The sequence below is a fragment of the Balaenoptera musculus genome, chromosome 15 (genome assembly GCF_009873245.2).
Source record: "Balaenoptera musculus isolate JJ_BM4_2016_0621 chromosome 15, mBalMus1.pri.v3, whole genome shotgun sequence".
In the NCBI taxonomy this organism is placed as follows: Eukaryota; Metazoa; Chordata; class Mammalia; order Artiodactyla; family Balaenopteridae; genus Balaenoptera; species Balaenoptera musculus.
In genome coordinates, this window is record NC_045799.1 from 13,799,510 (window position 1) to 13,822,405 (window position 22,896).

At 44.2% G+C, this 22,896-nt stretch overlaps 1 protein-coding gene across 2 annotated transcripts in view; it reads right to left on the bottom strand.

The window, feature by feature from the left end:
• EYA2 (EYA transcriptional coactivator and phosphatase 2) overlaps positions 1-22,896 on the bottom strand; it is a 259,292-nt gene that overhangs the window by 37,267 nt on the left and 199,129 nt on the right. For both annotated transcript variants that reach the window (XM_036827587.1, XM_036827586.1), the window contains exon 10: positions 415-504. In XM_036827587.1, the coding sequence (XP_036683482.1) occupies positions 415-504 (90 nt within the window). The remainder of the gene's footprint in view (positions 1-414; positions 505-22,896) is intronic.

Genomic DNA, 22,896 nt, shown 5'->3' on the forward strand with positions numbered 1-22,896 from the left:
AGAATGTAAATTGTTTTTAAAAGCTTCCATCCTGGCCCACTGCTAATTATTCCTGACCCAGGAGGATCTGTACTAATTTGCCTTAATAAACTTTATTAAATAGCAAATTTCAGGAGGAAGAAACTACGCAGCCTTGATTGGATTAGTAAAACTGCCAGTGGACATCACTGCTAGAGCAGAGAGAAAAGCCCATTAACCGTAGAGAGGGAAGGTGGGGAGAGAATCCGGTCAAGTGTGTTTCCAATAAGCCATGGCTGGCCACAGTTTTGTGCCTTCTTGGGGGTTGTGAGCAAAAGTTTCTAGCCTCCAAACGAAAAAGGAAAAAGAAAAGGCAGTGTCTCTGCCCCCAAACCAGATGCAGGTGATTAAATACAGCAACTATGGAATGAAATGAGCAATCAAGCAATTCCAAACCTCCAGGTCGTTGAAGAACAGATGTGTATCTGCGAGGTTGAAGATCATTTCTTCCATCATGAGGCCGATGCGCACGGACGCCGTGGTGTCCTGTTAGGAAGAAGCAGAGAAAAGCGCAAGTAAGTGGAGTCACTGTCGTCTCAGCCTCCTCTCCTCCCGGCCCACCCCTGAATGGCGGATCCGGTCTGTCCTCATCTACGCGCCTAGCACACGGCCTAAGATGTGTCTCCGGGTGGGATCAGGGTGATAATGTTGCACAGCTTCTGAGATTTCACTTCTACTTTTTCATCATTTCTATTTACCCTCGTCAGTGTTTAAATCTCCCCCCACAAATATGCCCCTGGAATGGCAACTGTTCAGTGTTGCAAGAACCAGAAATGGCTGTAGGAAAGGAGAGCCTCTTGGAGAATGTGTGTTTCCAGGGAGGCCTGAGAGATTTCAGGGAAAGCAGTATAAACTATGTATAAACTACTGGGAGAGCTGGGATGTTGGTTCTCTCCTTACAACAATCGCTCTATGGCTATAGCCCTCCTCCTCCGGCTATTTAAAAAAACACTTTTATCTAACAAGAGAGGATTAACTACGAAAACAAACATATAAACAAAACCCACCGTAGGGGACTTCCCTGGTGGTGCAGTGGCTGAGAATCCGCCTGCCAATGTAGGGGACCCAGGTTCGATCCCTGGTCCAGGAAGATCCCACATGTTGCAGAGCAACTAAGCCCATGTGCCACAACTACTGAGCCTGCGGGCCACAACTACTGAGCCCATGCGCCACAACTACTGAAGCCCATGCGCCTAGAGCCCGGGCTCTGCAACAAGAGAAGCCCCCGTAATGAGAAGCCCACACACTGCATTGAAGAGTAGCCCCCGCTCTCTGCAACTAGAGAAAGCCCACGTGCAGCAATGAAGACCCAACGCAGCCAAACCAAACCAAACAAAGAAATCACTGTAGTACATCCATACCCGAGAAAACGAGGCAGCCATTAAAAAAATGGAGTAATGCTAGAACTCCTGACATGAAAGAATCATCCAGAAAAATAGTATTAAGGAACAAAGGCAAGCTGTATCACAGTATAGTGTGTAAAACACAGTGTACAATAAAAGGGTCCATTCTCTCTCCCTCTGTCTCTGTCTCTCCTTCTCTTTTCTATACACATAGCATGTAGACTGCATTACTCTTTACCCATATTTGGGGTCCCTTCCTGAAAAGCTTCTCCCCGTAGGAAGATGATATACACCAGGGGCTGGCAAACTACGGCCTGAGGGCCAGATCTGGCCTGCTGCCTGTTTTTGAATGGCTCACGAGCTAAGAGTGATTTTTACATTTTTGGACAGTGTATTGTCTACGGTTGCTTTTGTGCTTTGAAGGCAGAGGTAAGTAGTTGTTACAGATCCTTATAGATCCTAAAATACTGACTATCTGGCCCCCTGCAGAAGAAGGCTGCTGGCCCCTGATACAGATGCTCCCTGTTGAACTCAGATGTGACCATATGACTTGCTTTGGCCAATGAAATGTGAGCAGAAGTTATGTTTTGCTTCTGCTTGGAAGCTTTAAGAGCTAGTGCATGGTTCACCATGCTCTCTTCCCACTTCACAAGGCTAAATGTTCCAGATAAAAGCTACTCGGTTAGCTTGGGTTCCAGAGTAAAGATGATGAGAGTCAGAGCTGCAACAGACCACAATGGACACGTACTGTAAATAAGAAGTAGATGAGATTGTAAAGCAATTATACTCCAGTTAAAAAAAAAAGAAGTAGATGAGATTTGGGGGATGTTTGTTACTGCAGCATAACCTCAGCTATTCCAACTGATACACGTGGAAAATATGGAGCATATGGCACATAATGGTTCTCAACCCGGGCTGCACACTGTGATGATCTGAGGAGCATTTAAAAATCCTGATGCTCAGGTCATACCCCTGATCAATAAAATCAGAATGGCCGAGGGTGGGATCCAGGCACCAGAAAAGTTTAAAGCTCCCCACTTGATTTCAATGTGCAGTCAAGGTTAAGAACCACTGGTCTAAAAGGAGAGACAACACTTAGTAATATTCCTGGTTGATATCTATTAAGTGCTTTCTCTGTGCCACTCTCAAGTATTAACTCATTTAATCTCCACAACACTCTTTGAGGTGAGCACTAGTATTTTCCTATTTCATAGATGAGAGCACTGAGGCTCACCAAGTAACTTGCTCAAGGCCACACAGCTAGCGAGTGCTGGGATCTGAAGCCAAGTAATCTGGTTCCAGAGCAGTACTGCTTCAGAGGAGGCGTTGGAGGGGCCAGGACTGGGAGAGGAGTAAAGGGGGCCTTGACCTGTCACTCCATACACTTCTTTTCCCCGTTGAATTTTTTTACTGGGAGGCTGCATTACTTCTATTATAAAAATAAATAATGAATGACATAAACCCTTATTGACCCTTAAAAAAAAAAAAGGAAAAAACCCGTAGCTGGTGATCTCAGCTTCACACACACAACTGTGAAGAATCAAGCCCAGGAACGCAGCCATTAGGTGAAACATCTCATTAGGGCCCCAACAGCCAAAGCTTAGCACTCCGGATCCTGGCTGGAAGTCGCAGGGTAGAGCGCTCCATGAATAACGGAGAGAAAATGGGGAAAACAAAACTTTTCAGGGCCAAGCAGGGAATCGTTGTGTGACCTGGCAAAAGGGTTTGGGGGTGTTTCCACACATTTCTCATACCCAAACTATTTCACCTCTGCAGGGTTGCACATTCTTTCTTGGCGAGGCTGTTTGTATACCTAACCACCTGTGCCCAGCTCTCCGTGTACTAGACAGGAAGCAAGAAGAAGGGGCCATCCAGACTTATCCTCTGAAAGGATTTATTCAGAAAAATGTCAAGTCCCATGTCAGCACACAAAACAGGAAGAGTAATTATTGTAGACAAAATGGCTTACCTATGACAAGTATTTGCATAGTTAGAAGAAGCCAAATCCTCTCTATCGATAAAGCTGAAATTATGACTTACTGGTATTGGGAGGATGTGAAGAGAAAGTCTGCATGTGTGTGATAAAGGCAAGGGTGAGAAAAGAGAGCTAAAGTCTTAACTTCCAGTTTGGGAAGCCAGAGACCATGCCTAAAACAGAAAAACAAAAAAATCAAGATGTGGTCACAGAAGCAGGTTACTTAGAAATTTGGAGGTGAAGACCCAAAGAATCAGCAAGAGTTGAGAGTTGTTGCCTCTGCGCAGAAAGACAGGGTGGGGTTCGGGGAAAGTCGCTAGGGACTGCTGTTTTTCGTAATTCTTTCCTTTGGAGAGCTCTATGGGTTTTAAACTCTATGCATATATTTCTTGGATTAAAAGAAAACTAAATTAAAAATAAAAGGAAACATACTCAAGTAATATTACCCTACAGTAAATATTAAACTGGACAAAGACCCATACATGTGAACAAGGGACATGTAAAAAGATGTTCATTACAGAACTGTCTGTAAATAGCAAAAGTTCAAAAACAATTTAGCTGTCCAGCCAAAGGAAATTAGAGAAATAAAATGTAGAATATTCATACAATGGAAAACTAAACTCAATGGAAAGAAATGAACCAGACCTCCATGTATTACCAAGGACACATCAAAAAAAAAAAAAAAACATTGAGTGAAAGCAACAGTTTTCTGAAAGTTATATACTGCATGTTATTACCACTTATTAGAAACATATACAATGTTACTACATATTTTCCATGGGCACTTATATATTTGTAAATATCTGCAAGGATATACCCAGAGTCAGAACAGCAATTACTTGTGGAAAGCAGAGAGGAGGAGACAGAGGAGTTCGAGGAGATGATCAAAGTGAACTTTAGTATTATCCAGTAAATTCTAAATGTTTTTTTAAAGAGAAGGGATTCAAACATTTCTTGTATAATTAAAAATTGAAACAAAAACTTAAAGACACCCAAAAGTTTCTGAGGAGAACCTTCAGAATACCCATCTATTCTCTAAGCATTCTCTTATTTCAGCTTTTCCTAAACTCTGCTTGCATGCCGCCTATTAGATTGTTTTGAACTATGTAGGGGGACCTCTTTTCAAGACACTTGATAAAAACTAGTTGTGCTGGGGTGGAAAAGTCTGGAATAGCCCATGAAAAGCACAGCTGTCCCAGGGGTTAAGTAACACAAAGTGTTACTCTGGGCCAGACCACTCTATCCAAGGAGAAAATGTTTTTTTCAGGGTTGTAAAGACTGAGAAACGAAGAAAAAAAAAAAAAAAATAGTGGCGGCTCAGCATTAATTAATGTGAAAGACAGCTGGAGTGAGGACAGGATGATAGACATGGGTTTCATCTCATGCTGCCCGCTGAATGCGCCCCTAATATGCTGTATAAACACACCACCCTGGTCTGTTGGCTTAAGTTACCCTGTGCAGCTTGGAGCGGGAGGACGCCCTATCTGACCCAGCACATCTCCCAGTCAAAGAAAGCCTAAAACATGGGAGCCTTCATGCCATGTTCTTCAGCTAATAAAAGGCTACAGGCTAACACTGCAGGGAGGACTAAATGAGGCAGCACACGTGTAAACCCCTAGCCCAGGGCCCGGTATGCAGCAGGCACTCCCCAAGCGTTGGTTATTGTCAAAATCCCCCAGTCCACTTCCTCACCCCCTTAAGCAAAGAACCTGCTTCTGTAAACCCAGCAGGAACACCCCAAATCAGATGGTACTTTATTAAAGATGTGCTTTATGAAAGTACCATCTCACATGAAAACCATTTTCTTAATCACTACATAATCTTTGGATTAAAAAAAAATCAGTGGTTAATTTCCTAAACAAGCAACAGCAGAAACAGATTGTGCTTAAAAAAACAATCCATTTAAACCAGAATGGAGAACTGAGAAAAGGGGAGTTTTTCCAAAACAGGCTTCGATTCGTAAATTGTCTGTCGAAAGGACTGTGCTGGGAGCTGGTGGGGTTCGGGAGGATGGAATGTCATCTTTGTCTGACTCAAGAGTTTGTGGGTGGCTCTCTCCCCGTGAAGGTACAAATCAGAATAAGGCGCTGCAGATTTTTTCAATGTGCTCTAATGTTGTACAGATTTGTCAGGGTTCAGTTTTGATGGTGGCGAGGTGGGCTATGCACGCATTCATTTAGGAGGCTGATGAGGATGTTTTGAGCGTTGGAACCTGCCCCCCCCCCCCCCCCCCCCCCCCCCACCCCCCGAGACAGATGCTGTAGACCTGGATGCAGCTCTGTAACCTAATTATCACGCATTCTTGGTGAGGTTCTCTTAATTAGAGGAGGATGGTGAGGACATTCACCATATGGGCCGCTCTGAGATCTGCCTTGTAGATCAGTAAGTTATTTTGTGACGTATGGCTGTATTTCCTGGATGGAGGGGAGAGGGTAAGTCTTTCCTAAAACGAAATTAATCTGATGTCAAACAAACCTGAATGAAGAAAACGGCATGTGGATTCCTGGAGGTTTCAAATCTGAATCAACTTTGCATTAATTTAGATGATGGCAATTGTTTTCTGTCAAGTGCCTCCATCACTCCCAAATACACAAGCTCTCCAATTTAAGCTGTATTCTTAAGAGGTCCACTTCCCAATCCCTGTGGATTAGGAAGCAACCATTTTCATTTCAAAAGGAGTCCAAGTTTTTAACCGAAAAGTTGTTTTTAATGAATCACAACCCTATTTGTCCAATAAAGAATTTCCTTTGCTGAATTTTCCAAGTTTTCTATTTTAAGCACGTAACGCTTTTGTAGCAGATGGTTTAATTCAACATTTAATTCTACCATGTTTAATTCAGAAGTGAGATCCACACACTATTTATTCAGCATCACAACCCTTTGAACAGAAGAAAGGCTCACCCCAAATTCATCTTGAAATCAACTTATATGACTGTGGTCTTTTGTTTTTTTTCACAGCTGGTTGGATAATAATAGCCAATCTTTATTGAGTGCTTTGCAGTAGGTTAACAGTGTGGGCTCTGAGCCAGACTGCTTATGTTCAAGTCCAATTCCACCTCTTACCAACTAGATGACCTTGCACAAGTTACCTAATGTCCATGTGCCCCAGTTTCTCATTTGTAAAATGGGGTTACTTAACTCATAGGGTTGTTACAAAGATTAAATGAGCTTTTCAAAGTCTAGGTTATAAACCTGTTAGTGAACATTTACTTTAAATGTCCAGCATTAAAAAAGAAAAAAAGGGGCTTCCCTGGCGGCGCAGTGGTTGAGAATCTGCCTGCCAATGCAGGGGACACGGGTTTGAGCCCTGGTCTGGGAAGATCCCACATGCCGCGGAGCAACTAAGCCCGTGAGCCACAATTACTGAGCCTGCGCATCTGGAGCCTGTGCTCCGCAACAAGAGAGGTCGCGATAATGAGAGGCCCGCGCACCGTGATGAAGAGTGGCCCCCACTTGCCGCAACTAGAGAAAGCCCTTGCACAGAAACGAAGACCCAACACAGACATAAAATAATAAATAAACTTAAAAAAAAAAAAAGTATAAGTATAAAAAAAGAAAAAAAGAATAGAAAAAAATACAAGAGAATCCAGGGGTCAGTAAACTGCCTGTTTTTGTAAATAAAGTTTTATTGGAACACAGCCATGCCTATTTGTTCACTTAATGTTTATGGCTGCTTTTGTGCTACAATGGCAGAGTTGATAGTTGCTACAGAGCCTAGCCTAAAGCCTAAAATATTTACCATACTTTCATGGAAAAAGTTGGCCAATCTCTAGAATAGATGACAAAATATCAGAGTACATCATACGCAGTAATGATGAACTTCTATTTTTGTTGGAGTGTGTGCGTGCGTGTGTGTGTGTGTGTGTGTGTGTGTGTGTGTGTGTAAGGGTGGGGGGATGCTGGAATTCAGGTCTGATCTGACTCCAGATTCCATTATCCTCTGGTTATGCCATGATGCTTCTTTGCTCTGAGGAAGTGCCTGACTTCGTGGCTCAGCCACGTGACTGGAAAGAAGAGGTGTGCTGCCCCCTGGAATATCTAGATGCAGTAGCTTCTATAGTACCTGGTGGTCTCCACTTGAGCTGGTTTCCTTTGGGGATCCCTGCTGTGAAGATTTGGAGGCTGTCTGTGCAGGAGAGGGTTAACTCAGCAGGCCTGGGTTGCTCAAACTCTGCATATTCCTAAGAAAGGTCTGACTTCAAGACTGGTCCTTGGCTGGCTCCTGGTGGATGAGCTCTGAGCCCTTGGGTCAAGCAATACCAGTTGATCAGATAGTTTATGCTAACAATGTGATTTATGGTGACTGCCTGCTTTTGTTCTGAGGCGCTGGAGTCTGCCATGCAGATGCTGCATGCCTGTATCACTGACCCAATAAGACCCTGGAAACCAAGGCTCAGGTGAGCTTCCCTGCTTGACAACACTTGGCACGAACTATCACACCTCAGTGCTGGGAGAATTAACTGGACTGTCTGTGCTCCATTGGGAGAAGACACCTGGAAGGTTGGACCAGGTTCTTCCTGGACTTCACTCCATGTGCCTTTCCCTTTGCTGATTTTAATCTGTATCCTTTTACCGTAAAAAACTGTAACCATGAGTATAATAGCTCTTCTGAGTCCTGTGAGTCCTTCTAGCAACTCATCAAGCCTGAGGGTGGTTTTGGGGGCCCCCAACACAGTGTCTTTATTAGACACTTTGAAAAAACACCAACTGGTTAACAAAAGAGGCAGCATGATACTGTGGAGATACCTAACCTCTCCGGGAATGAACCTTCATATATGTAAATTAGCAGTTCATATGTTTTAGTAAAAATAATACCCATTATTGCCCTTCCAGGGTGATCTCATAACCTAGGTCTGGTTAGAATCATAGTGACTGGTTCAGGGATGGTCATGTGGCCAATGGGAGCCAACTAGAGTTGGCCCTAGGATGTCAGCTATAACTACTGGGAAAGAGGCACCTTCTTACCCCTGAGGTGGCTGAGCTGGGAGAACCTAAACTTGAGGATGCTGGCAGCCATCTCTGTCACCAAACTGGCAGAGCCTTACTGACAACGCACACAGATTCATATGAAATTATTGGGGGATCAGATCCCTCTGTTCCCAAAGTCTACTTCTGGATATTTTGGTTATACATTTTCCTTTTTGGCTTAAATTAATGTGCATTGAGTTTCTGTTGCTTATAATCAAAAGATTCTTGACTCTGCTCACAACTTTCTGGTGTCTGTACAAAAACAGGTACTTCCAACTGGCAACGGCCATGGGCAAGTTCAAGTGCTTCTACACATCTTAGCAATGATTGAGCCTTGCCAGGGAGCACTTCGGAAGACTGTCTTCTCTTTTGATGGCTCCTCTTACTCCCCAAACCCCAAGGTGATGTAAGTCAAGTGCAGGGAAGGGTCCGACTTATTATCTGGTCTTAGAGCCACAGTCTCTCCTTTACACAAGCATCATCCTAATGGAGGAAATGGTTTCCCCCAAATGACTACCACGGATTGCCCCCACCATTCACCAGGTGTGCATGAAAGTGGCCACAGGCAAGAAGCTCTATGAAGCAAAGTGGTTAAGCACATCAACTGTGGAGTCAGCAGGCCTGGGTTCAAATCCTGGGACTGTCATTCCCCAGGGACATGACCTTGGATGAGATGTTCGCCCTCCCTGGAACCTCAGTTTTCTCACCTGGATACAAGCAGTGAGTCCTTTCTAGGGCTGCTGTAGGATAATGCATGTGATGTGACTTGCTCCTGGTGCTTACGTATTATTAGCAAAAAGCAGCAGAGTCCAGAATCTTCCATCAGAAAACTTTCCCCACTTAGAAATTCCCATGCAATAGTTTAACCTGGTATTTTCTAAACCATGGCCATTCTTGTAACGCCTTTGCAAGTTTCACATGCCGGAGAGCAGCTGTGTTATGTTAACTTAGTATTTTCCTTTAATTCTGCTACCCCCCCCCAACTTTTTAAAAAAAACTTAAATGCATGCAGTTTAGAAAGAAACTTGTCATTATGACCATAGATGGCAAACCTGTTGCACTCATCATCACTGGACGTTAACCATGAAGATAAGCATGTATATTAGTTTCTCATGGCTGCTGTAACAAATTACCACAAACTTAGTGGCTTGAAACAACACAAATTTATTTTCTTACAGTTCTAGAGATCATAAGTCTAAAATCAAGGTGTTCCTCTGGGAGGTTTCAAGGAGAATCAGTTTCCTTGTCTTTTTCAGCTTCTAGAGGGCACCGTGTGTTCCTTGGCTTTGGTCTCTCCACTCCAGCCACTTACTGCTGACCTCGTACCTCCTCCTATCCACTCTCATCTCCTGCCTCCCTCTTATGAGGACCCTGTGATTACATTAATCACACCTGCTAAGTCTCTTTTGCCATATAAGGTAACATTCACAGGTTCTGGAGACTAGGACCTGGACATCTTTTGGGGGCCATTTGTCTACCTACCACAGCATGCAACGAAAAAAATCACAGAATGCTGCTCTTTTGGGTACATGATCTCATATACCATGTTTTAAAGCAGTGGTTCTCAGCAAAGGTGGCACCTCCTTCTAGAGAGTAGTTTGGAAGTTTGGGGGACATTTTTGGTTGTCATAATAATTGGGGGGAGGTGATATTTGGGGCAGTTTGATATTGTGATTTATAATAAGAAATATATATTTGGTTTTTGTCCCTGTTTCTGGTACAGAACTCCTAAAGCCCTCAGAATTTCTAACAGCCAACATATGGAAGCAGGCTAAGTGCCCATCAGCAGTTGAATGGATAAAGATGTGTTGAATGGATACACACACACACACACACACACACACACACACACACACACACACACACACACACACACACACACACACACACACACACACACACACACACACACACTGGAATATTACTCAGCCATAAAAAAATGTGAAATCTTGGTATGATTTCAATATGATTTCAAAATATCCTCCAGGTCCAATATGAATGGACCTGGAGGATATTTTGCTTAGTGAAATAAGCTAGACTGAGAAAGACAAATACTGTATGTTTTTACTTATATGTGGAATCAAAACAACAAAACAAATGAACAAACATAACAAAACAGCAACAGACTCACAGACACAGAGAAAAACCAGTGGTAGCCAGAGGGGTGGTGGGGTGGGGAATGGGTGAAATAGGTGAAGGGGATCAAGAGGTACAAACTGCCAGTTATAAAATAAGTAAGACACAAGTATGTAATGGACAGCACAGGGAATATAGGCAATAATATTATAATAACTTTGGCGTGTAATCTATAAAAATATTGAATCACTATGTTGTACACCTGAAACTAATATAACATTGTAAATCAACCATACTTCAACTTAAAAATAAAGAGTGATAAAAGTAAAAGAAGTGTCTTTTGTTATTCATAACAAGCCCCTTTCAACAGAGTTTATGTTAATACGGTGACTTTTAAAAAGTGCTAAGTATGCGGACTGGTTGCCAGGGAAACCAACCATGTGATTAGATGGTTGGAACTTTCAGCCCCGCCCCCTGGTCTCCCTCTAGGGAGGTGAAAGAGGCTGGAGATAGAGTTCAGTCACCAATGGCTAATGATTTCATCAATCATGCTTATGTAATGAAGTCTCCATAAAACCCCAAAAGATGGATTCGGAGAGCTTCTGGGGTGGCAAATGTATCCACATGCTGGGAGGGTGGCACACCCCAGTTTCATGTGGGTGCTCCTGTGCTGGGGACCCTTCTGCACCCTGCCTTATGTACTTCTTTGTCTGGCTGTTCATCTGTATCCTTCATAATATCCCTTGTAATAAACTAGTCAGTCTGTGTAAGTAAATGTTTCTCTGAGTTCTGTGAGCTCTAGCAAATGAACCTAAGGAGGGGGTCATGGGAACCTCCAATTTATAGCCAGTTGGTCAGAAGCACAGGTGACAATCTGGACTTTCAATTGGCATCTGAAGTGGGGGCTGTCTTGTGGGACTGAGCCCTTAACTAGGGAGATTAACCTGTGCTGCTGTCTTCAGGAAGATAGAGTCAGAATTGAGTTAATTGCTTGGTGGTGTTGGAAAACACACACTAGAGGGTGCCAGGGAGGTAGGACAGTCATTAAAAATGAAAAATTGTCCCGCATCCCATGTAACTTTCATATCTCTTGCTGGACACTTGTTGTAAAAAACCCGTTTCTAATTATCTGAGCCTAGACTGTAACTCATGTCTTTACTTTATTCCCAAGGGGCCTTTAGATCATCACTGAGGATGGAAACAAGCACATCTGTGTGCTGGGTTACATATAAAGACAGCTAGCTTCCCCTCACCTCCAAAGCTGTTGTCCACATGGCAGCCAGATTGCTCCTTCTAAAACAAAAATCAGAGCTGTCCCTCCTCATTTAAAACCCACTAGCATCCCCTGGCCCCCTGAATAAAGCCAACATCCTTCACTTTTCCACTCCAACGCACATGTCTGCTCCTTGAGCTTGCCAAACTTGATACTGCCTCAGGGCCTTTGCACTTGCTGTACCCGCTGCCTGGAATTCCCTTTCCCCAGACGCTTTCATGGCTGGCTCCTTTGTAACATTCAGTTCCCACTTTCAATAACAGAAAGACCTTCTCTGACCATTCCGCCTAAAGTAACCTGGCTGCTGACCCTCTACTCAAGCTATATCTCATTACACTGTTACAGTTTTTAATAGCATTTATCATTGTCTGTAATAATCTTATGATTTTTGGTGCTCCTCTCTCAATCAGAAGGGAAGCTCTATGAGAGCTATTGCTATGTCCCTTGGACATGGAACACAGCCCAGTACATAGCAGATGCTCAGTTAAGCATTTTAAAAAATGAATATGTAAGCATGTGTAAGCTTTATGTATATTACCACACTTCTTCCTCAAAATATCTTTTCCCTCTTTTACAGATTCAGCAAGATTCAAAGCAATGAGGTGACTTGTCCAGGGTCACACTGCTAATAAGTGACAGAGCTGGGATTTATCCCAGGGCTACCTAAGAAACCAAAATCTTATCCATTTACTCAAGAAATATGACCTTGCAGGAACTAATAACGTAAAGTACTTTATTAGGGAAAAGAAGCTTAAGGCAGATTACCACCAGAATTTTTTTTTTTTTTGGTAAATGCCTGATTTAAAACTGTTGAGGGGACTTCCCTGGTGGCACAGTGGTTAAGAATCCGCCTGCCAATGCAGGGGACGTGGGTTCCATCCCTGGTCTGGGAAGATCCCACATGCCTCGGAGCAACTAAGCCCCTGCGCCACAACTACTGAGCCTGTGCTCTAGAGCCTGTGAGCCACAACTACTGAGCCTGTGAGCCACAGCTACTGAGCCTGCGTGCCATAACTAGTGAAGCCCGCGCACCTAAAGCCCGTGCTCTGCAACAAAAGAAGCCACTGCAACGAGAAGCCCGCTCACCGCAACGAAGAGCAGCCCCTGCTCTCCGCAACTAGAGAAAGCCCGCGCGCAGCAACGAAGACCCAAGGCAGCCAAAAATAAATAAATAAAATAAATAAATTAAAAAAAAAACAAACCAGAAAACTTGTTGAGGTCTACTTTTAATGAAATAAAGGATCCATTTAATTAAATTACACTTCCAAAGTTGAGAAAAATGACAGGCAGCTGCCATGCAAAACTCAGCCCTGATTCTTTTCTCAGGTCTCAGGCTGGCTTTCCTTTCTAATAACTGTTGGGCTTCCGAGTGGATAAAAGGAGAGGCCACGGGCTGGGGAAGGATCTCCCCTTATTGCCTCTGAGCATTTGTGCCTCTCATTTCCTGGTCTTGATATGGGAAAGCAAAGTTACCCAGTAAATCCCTCACTTCTCAGCTGCCCCCCTCCCTGCCCCCCAAGCCAGGAATGGTTCTTTGGGAACCAGACACTTTGGTTGAAATTGGAAATCAGATCACTTGAGCCAGCCCTGAAGGGCTCTGAATCCTTTCTTGGCTCCCCAGTCTTCCCCCCCACCGCCCTACCCCCTACTTACTAGTAACCCATAACTTTTTAGGATGTCACCGTATGTGTTAAAAAGGGGTGAGTTGGGCTTCCCTGGGGGCGCAGTGGTTGAGAATCTGCCTGCCAATGCAGGGGACATGGGTTCGAGCCCTGGTCTGGGAAGATCCCACATGCCGCGGAGCAACTAGGCCCATGAGCCACAACTACTGAGCCTGCGCGTCTGGAGCCTGTGCTCCGCAACAAGAGAGGCCGCGACAGTGAGAGGCCCACGCACCGCGATGAAGAGTGGCCCCCGCTTGCCGCAACTAGAGAAAAGCCCTCGCACAGAAACGAAGACCCAACACAGCCATAAATAAATAAATAAATTAATAAATAAATAAATTAATTAAAAAAAAAAAAAAGGGGTGAGTTGTGGGAAGACCCAACCTGGTAACCAACTTCAGGGCCTCTCTAGATCCATTAATGTTATCCAATGCAATGCTTCCGAAAGTAATTTTCAGAAAAAAAACAACCAAACAACAAAAACTGCAACTCTATTTGAATACTCTCTTGTTCTCACGGGGATCAAGGTCGGCTGCTTCCAGGGGTGGTCTCTTTCACCCTGTCCAGGGGGGTCTCAGGGGGAATGCCACGGTCAGTCTTTCGAGATGAGAAGGGGGCAGACCACAGACTTTCCTCTGAGATGCTTGTATTCTGACATCCTGTGCGTTAAACCCACTTCTAGTCTCTAAGCCCCAGGTGTAAGCCCTCCCGGACTGTTTGCTTATCTTTCCTGCTCCCAAGGCATCTCTGAGTGCTCCCAGGGGGAGGCAAGTCTTGGTGCCTCCAAAGAGGCATCCGGAGATTTCCAAACACTTCTCTCAGCTCAAAGCTTCTTGGATGATGAAATTAGTTGACACTACTCTGTGCTCCTCATAAGGCATTTTCTTAAGGAAATGTATATAATGAGCAGAGGTAGATGTTTGGGAATTTGGGATGTGGTCTTCAAATATTTATGCCCTCGCAAGTTCATCAATGGCTAATAGTCTGGTGAGAACTCAGCTCCTTAGATGTGTTTCTGAAAAACTGGTGGCATGGTTAATAGTCAAATTCACTAACAGAATTACTTAATGAATTACTTTCTTTTTCTTTTTTTTTTGGCCGAGCTGCATGGCTTGTGGGATTTCAGTTCCCTGACCAGGGATTGAACCCAGGCCACAGCAGTGAAAGCGCCAACTCCTAACCACTAGACCACCAGGGAACTCTTAATTACTTTAAAAGAAAAAGCTTGGCCTAGTTCTTTAGGAGTCTGATAGGTGGGTGCATGAACATTGCTTTTGTGTGTTTACAGAATGTCTCTAGAATGAAAAACTGGAGCCTTCTATAAATCAGGGTTGGTCAGCCTCGGCACTGTTGACATTTTGAGCCAGATCGCTCTTTGTTGGGGCTGTACTGTCCACTGTAGGGTATTTAGCGACATCCCTGGCCTCTACCCATTAGATGCCAGCAGCACCCCTCATCCGGTTGTGACAACTAAAAATGTCTCCAGACAAGCGCCCGGGAGGCCAAAGTACCCCCAGTAGAGACCCGCTGCTCTAAATCCTTTAAAAATAATGAAAAGGGGGTTTCCCTGGTGGCGCAGTGTTGAGAATCTGCCTGCCAATGCAGGGGACATGGGTTCGAGCCCTGGTCTGGGAAGATCCCACATGCTGTGGAGCAACTAGGCCCGTGAGCCATAATTACCGAGCCTGCGCGTCTGGAGCCTGTGCTCCGCCAACAAGAGAGGCCGCGATAGTGAGAGGCCTGCTCACCGCGATGAAGAGTGGTCCCCGCCTGCTGCAACTAGAGAAAGCCCTCACACGGAAATGAAGACCCAACACAGCCAAAAATAAAAATAAGTAATTAAAGAAAAAAAAAGAATACACTTTCTGTTGTGTTTAAAAACAAACAAACAAAATAATGAAAGGCTTGGTTCTTAGTGTTAGTCAATCAACTTTGTAATTCTAGAGTGGGCAACCTTATTAATGAAACTAGCTTTCTAAATCAGTGATGGGCTAAAAAAAAAAAAAAAAAAAAAATCAAAATCTCCCAACCAGCTGAGTGGAAGGTGCTATTCTTCTGTCTCAAAGGGCAGTGTGACCCAGTTGTTCAGAACCACCACCGCAGCCAGACACCCGTCTGCACACTCGGGCTCTGTCCTTCTTACTAGAAGGTGAGTGAATGCTAGAAGCCGCTATGCCCATTTCCTGGTCTGTACCTGTGGGTAACCATAGCACCTACCTCCTAAAGTTATGGGGAGAGTAAGTGAGCTGATGTACGTAAAGCTCTTTAGATGGGTGCCTGGCCGGCAGCAAGCACGCCTGCTGGGTCTGTCATCCTTCCTCACAGAGTGACTTCTCTGGGGCCTCACTGGCCACACCCAGCACTTGCACTGGGCTGTCCCTTTCTCAGGTGCCACCTGAAGGGGAGATCAGGGGAGACGTGGAGTAGAAGCTCGGTTTGGCATTTTGTGATCCCGGCCTTTTCCTCCTCCTTTCAGCGCCCAGACCGCCACAAGCCAGGCTTGTGTCTTGGGGGGACCCTGTCTGGGCTTGCAGATTTCTGCTGCAAAGGGCGGCCTTGCCCGCTTTGGAGACGGTTCACAAATATAGGCAACTTCCCACCTGCGTTTGCCTGGCTTTTCTCCTGGGTAGATTACCCTGATGCCCCCAACTTCGGGACAATGCACTTCTGTACCTACTCTGGAATGGAGACCTCGCCCCCTCTCTTTTAAAGAAAAAAAAAACCAAAAACACGCAAACACACAAAACCGATCAAAGCCATCACACCATACAAGCCAACTGGGCCTTTAAAAAATCACAGCCAAGTAGCTGTTTACAAGCTGAACAAATAATTGCTCTGCCACAAGGAAGAAAAGTATTAATTAAAGTTCTTCATTAAACCAGGCTCACTATTCTGTGGGGTTTATCTCTTGGAAGTGTCAGCCAAAGGTTAGGGAGGGATTAACACACAATGGAGGGCTTTGCCAGTGAAATCTCCTCCTTGTGGTTAGCTTTTAATAATAAAGTTGTCATTAAAAGAAAGAATTTAATGGTTTTAATTGGGTTTAATTACTTGGAAACTCCTGGAAAACAGATTAGCTTGTTTGAAAGAGGAAGACAAGAAAATGATGGTGGTAAAGAAAAAATAGGTTGATTCACAAGTTTAAACAGTAAAGTTAAAAAAAAAAAAAACTTGGCTTCTTTGGCAGTTTCAGAGGAGAACACAAAAAATAGAAAAGATCTTCTAAGCTCAGCAAACGGGTCTATTTGTACTCACAAGCACTTTACCAAAAAAACTGTAGGATAAATCCCGTCATCACTGAATTACAAAAGAATCAAACTGACTACAAATGATAAAATCACAGCCAAATTGAAGAGAATAAACAAAGATGTCTAAACTGGGTCCTCTTTTGAAGTTTTACGCAACTACGCAGCCTCTTAGATTTTTTTTTTATCCTTTGAAAAATGTTCTTTCAGCTGGAGGTGTCTGGCAGCTTTAAAAGCATTTTCCTAGGACGTAAATTTAAAGGCAAAAGAATAAACAGCTAGATAAATGGAGCTGTGAACATGTATTAGGGGGACCAACTGTCCCTATGTGCCTGAACTGAGGAGGTTCCTGGGACTTGGCACCTTGAGTGTGAAAACTGGGGAAGTTCCAGACGACCCAGATGAGATGATCACCCTAACGTGAGCCACCATTCAGGACCAAGGGGCATTTGATGGCATGGGAGACCAGTGCATTTTTGGAAGTTCACACCAAGTGCTTAGAACAGGGCTTGACACCACCCAGCAAAGTGTCTCCTGCTTCTGTCCAGCAACGGACATGTCCTCATCAATGCTGTGAGTCCTCTGCTGACTATTATTATTATTGTTATTACTATTTGTAGTGGTAGTGATACTTCACCATACCTTCCAGAGAGAGGACATTCTTACCCAACCAGCAACATGCTTCTAAAGATGCAGTTCTTTAAAAGACATTCATTCACTCATTATTACTTATAATTATATTTATTATTCATTTATTCTGCAAAAACTGTTTACTATATAGGAAGCACAGTTCTAAGCGCTTCACATATATTAACTCTTTTAATCCTCCCCTAGTGACCCCATGTAGTAAGTATTACTGCTATTGCACCCACACTACAGAAGCAGGGACTGAGGCACAAGGAGGAAAAGTGACTTGCCTGAGGTCACGTGGCTAGGGAGTAGAGCAGGCTTTGAACCTGAGCTGTCTGGCTCCAGAGCCCATGTTCTAGAGCAGAGGTGGGTGAACTTTTCTATAAAGGTCCAGATAGTAAATATTTTAGGCTCTGTGGCCCATATGGTCTCTGTCACAACTACTCAACTTTGCTGCTGGAGAGTGAAAGCAGCCATAGACAATATGTAAATGAATGAGCACGGCTGTGTGCCAGTAAAACTTTATTTAAAAAAATAGGTGGCGGGCCAGATTTGGCCCATGGTTAGGATGCAGTTTGCTGACTCCTACTCTAGACCACTGTTATAATGTCTTCTACTATGACATGTCTCAGACACTGAAAGTCCCTTGCTACATGGAGCTTACATTCTAGTGGAGGGGGAGAGCCATGAAAAACTAAGATACATTTCATTTTGAATCGTGACAAGTGTTTTGAAGAAAAGGAAACCTGAAGATGTGCTAGAGGGGGAGAGAAAGACCAAATATGTCTGTGTATATGTGTTTTGGGGAGGGCTGCTACAGATGGGGTGGTCAGGGAAGGTCTGTCTGAGGAGGCAACATCTGAGCAAAGATCCAAACGAAACAAAGGAGCCAGCCGTGGGGTGATTTGGTAGAAGGAACAGCCAGTGCAAAGGCCCTGAGGCAGGAACAAGCTTTGTGTGTTTGAGGAGCAGAAAGAAGGCCAGTGTGGAGTGAGCAGAGTAAGTACGTGGGAGAAGGAGGAGAGAGCCAGGCAGGAGAATCAGATAATTTGGGGGATTCTAGGCCACCGGGAGGAGTCTGAACTTTGTTCAAAGTGAGCCTGGAAACCAGGGAACAGTTTCAAGCAAGGACAATGAAGAGACCTGATTTATATCCAAAACGGATCTCTTGGGCTGCCTTCATGGCACTGTGTCATCATGTCCAACCAAAACCCAGTGAGGCAGGTATTGTTATTGTACCCGTTTTACAGATGTCTGACTCCGTGAATCCCTAATCTATTAAGCAACAGGACTGGGACTTGTCTCCAGGATGGTCTGCTCCAATCTCATCCTTTCCCCCCTATGCCACTCAGCCCTCAAGGATGCAACTCTGACTGTCTGGACCATCACCATCTCGCAGGCCAAAGGTTTCTTTGTGTTGAGTATCAGGAAAGCAAGGGCGTTTGGCATGAGCCCATACAGGCATGATTTCAGTCTGCAGAAAGGCTAAACAATTTACAGACACTGACAGTGTATGGTATGATGAACAGAGGTAAGTGTCCTATCACCCCCCTCCTCCAACAGAAAACCTAAAGAATGGGAGGTGGGTAGGAGAGAACAAACAATTCTTTTGAGTAGCAAAATCAATTTCCTCTTAAATGGCGACAGAGCACTCAACGTACTGTCAGCTGGAGGAGCCAAGAAGGAGCAAGAGGTCACTGGGTGGGGCTTCTTTCAGTCCCGAGGGTCAAGTTCTCACTGGCATCCATCAGGACACAGGACTCCTCTTCCCTCACTCCCCAACTTAGCTGTCAAGGTGCAGCATGGTTGAGGAGGGCAGAAATTCATCCATCCATCCAACAAATATTTACTGAGTGTCTTCTATGTGCCAGGCACTGTTCCAGGCACTGGGATACAGCAGCAAGCAAAACAGTCATAAACAAATGAATAAGGCAAGATTTGTGGTATGTCTGATGGCAGGGCTGCTGTATGGCCGCACAAGCTGCTGTGTGTGGTTGTGCACTGCACAACCCAGGGGCATCATTCACACAGACCCCATGAAAGTGCCGCTTCCTAGAGTTGAGCAAAGTGCATTCTGCACAGTTGTGCCCTGCCAGGAGGTGATAAAGACTAATGGGAAAAAATATAGCAAAGGATTTGTGTTGTGTGGGCTCTGTGGGAGGTACTGCAGTTCTACAGGATGGTCAGGGAGGTCCTTGCTGAGAAGGTGGCATCTTAAGGAGGCGAGGGGGGAAGCCATGAGGGAGGAAGAACATTTCAGAGAGAGGGAACCAAGTGTTCAAAGGCCCTGAGGTCGGCGTGTGTCTGGCAGGGCTGAGTACCACTGAGGAGGCCAGTGTGGCTGGGGTGGAGTGAGGGAAGGGAGGAGTCCTAGGAGATGAGGGCATAGAGGCAATGGGCCAGACCCTCTAGAGCCACATCTAAGGGCATGGACCCTGGTAACTGGGCCAGATTTGACGTCAACTTCAAGTATTTACTGAGCACCTACTATGTGCTGGGTAAGACTATGCAGGTTCTTGGCCCTCACATGGCTTAAAACATGCACGTGGGAGTGAGTGTCTGCTCTTCTTGTCTGCCCAGCGTCCACGCACCTTCTGATAACAGCATTTCCTGAGTGTTTTCGGTGGAACTTCATCACTCCCTATCTGTGTAGTTCCGAGGCAGCCGGTCCCACCTACCCCCACCTTTGAGTGACTGGTTCTAGCTAGGCCAAGGAGAGCTTCGTCTGGCACTTGGTTGGAACTACTGGGAAAACATTACTCTGTTTTCGCTGGGGTCATAGAGCTGGCAGGATGCAGGTCTTGTGCTGCTTGGGGGAATTTTTGCCATGACACGTGAAAGGAATGAAGCCAACCCAATGGAAACAGCAAAGAGATGCAGAGAGACTGGCTTCTACTGACACCGTTTGAGACCCAGCATTCAGCCGCGCCCCTGAACTTTTGGTTATAAATGCCAATAAATTCATTTTTCTGCTTAAATCAGCTTGCGTTGGGTTTTAACCAAAAGAAAATTAATTTGACAACTAATTATGGGGCACACAGAATGTGCTGTGCCGGGAAGCAGAGAAGTGGAGAGAACTAAGACACAGTCTGTCCCTGCACCTGAGGCGCTGGAGTCGAGTTAGGGAGAGACACAAAAAAGTAGGTGATAAAATAATTAGTGACAAATAGCATAGGGTGCTAAGGGAACACACAGGAGGGACACCTAACCCAGTGTAGTCAAGGAGAGCTTCCCGGAAGCAGAGATGTCTAAGATAAGACCTGAATGCTGAATTAGCATTAGCTGGGCAAATGGTTGGCGAGTGAGGAAAGCACTCCTGGCAGAGGGAACAGCACGGATAAAGGCCTGGATGTGGGGGAGTCTGCTGGTGCAGCCGTAAGGCTGTGTAGCCTGAAATAGAAAGTTGAGAGTCTGAGAGGCGAGGCAGGACAGAATGGAAGGAACTAAGTCATGAAGGGTCTGGAAGCCAGCCCAGAGAGTTTGGACTTTATTCTGTGGATGAGGCACGAGAGACAACAAGACTTACAGAGACTAAGTGGCTCACTTAACTGAAATGGTGCAAGTGAAACATATACCTTGTTGATCTTTCATTTTCCAACTCTTGGTACAACTCTTCTTACAGAAAGACAATAGTGCAATGAGATAGCAAACAACAGCTGACATTTGGCCTTAGTGTTAGGGAGGCAATAGGGAGTGGTGGGGATTGTGGAAAACTGGTGGCCACCGACCCCACTGAAAGGAAGCAGCTGCTATGCAGCTCCAGCCAAGTGGTGACATTTGGGGTTGTGGGTGCCGCATGGCCAGATCTTCTGACTTTTCAAGAGAACCCAGAAGCCTGAATTTCTGTGTAAAATCTCCCAATTTAAAAAATTTATTTATTCATTTAAAGTATGGTTGATTTATAATATTATATTAGTTTCAGGTGTACAGCATAGTGATTCAATATTTTTACAGATTATTCTCCATTAAAGATTATTACATGATAATGACTATAATTCTCTGTGCTATACAATATATCCTTGTGGCTTATCTAAAATCTCCCCATTTGATGGGACCTAATCAAACTTACAAGCTTTTGCACAGCAAAGGGAACCATAAACAAAATGAAAAGACAACCTACGAACTGGGAGAAAATATTTGCAAATGATGCAACCGACAAGGGCTTAATTTCCAAAATATACAAACAGCTCACACAACTCAATAACAAAAAGACAAATAACCCAATCAAAAATTGGGCAGAAGACCTAAACAGACATTTCTCCGAAGAGGACATACAGGTGGCCAATAGGCACATGAAAAGATGCTCATCATCATTAATGATTAGAGAAATGCAAATCGAAAGTACAATGAGGTACCACCTCACACCAGTAAGAATGGCCATCATTAAAAAGCCTACAAATAACAAATGCTGGAGAGGGTGTGGAGAAAAGGGAACCCTCCTATGCTGTTGGTGGGAATGTAAATGAGTGCAGCCACTATGGAAAACAGTATGGAGGTTCCTCAAAAAGCTAAAAATCCAGCAATCCTAGTCCTGGGCATATATCTGGAAAAAACTATAATTTGAAAAGATACATGCACCGTTATGTTCATAGCAGCACTATTTACAATAGCCAAGACATGGAAACAACCTAAATGTCCATCGACAGATGAATGGATAAAGAAGATGTGGTATACATATACAAGTGGAATACTACTCAGCCATAAAAAAGAATGAAATAATGCCATTTGCAACAACATGGATGGACCTAGAGATCATTGTACTAAGTAAGTCAGACAAAGAAAGACAAATACCACATGATATCACTTACATGTGGAATCTAAAATATGACACAGATTAATTTACCTACAAAACAGAAACAGACTCACAGATATAGAGAACAGACTTGTGGTTGCCAAGCGGGGGTGGTGGGGTGGGGGAGGGATGGACTGGGAGTTTGGGGTTGGTAGATGCAAACTATTACATATAGGATGGATAAACAACAAGGTCCTACTATATAGCACAGGGAACTATATTCACTATCCTGTAATAAACCATAATGGAAAAGAATATGAAAAAATATATATATAAGTGAATCACTTTGCTGTACAGCAGAAATTAACACAACATTGTAAATCAACTATACCTCAATAAAATAAATTTTAAAAAACTCGCCACTTTAAATGCTGGCAGCTAATTTCAAAAATGTAACCAAAAAATATGTTTGAGAGTCAGGTGTAGCCTGCAGACCTTCCCTCCCCAACAGGGGGAAATCAGGCATAGGAAGGAACTGGGGTTGGACTGAAGGTTTGAAAGCTACGCATGGAACTTGGGGGCCTTGTGATTGGCTGTGGTCTGCTCGGTGGCAGAACGGCTTCCAATGCCCTTTGGAGTTTTGGGTCTGATCCGTTTTCTGCCATTAGGTTACTAGGCTGGTAGTCTTGGGCAGGGCCTCTGTGTCCTGGGTAGAATGGGGATCACCACATCTACCTTGTAGGTTTGTCTCGAGGACCAAGGAGGTGACTCCTGACCCAGTGCCATGCACACAGGGAGAGATTTACACTTTTTATCCCTATAATCAAAGGCTTCTGGGTATGGGTTATAATATGCTAGAAACTGAAAGTCACCGTAAACGTAAAGTACTTATTTATTTATTTATTTTTACTCCAGACACCTAAATTTGACAATGAATGAAATGGACAAATTACTCAAAAACTACAAACTACC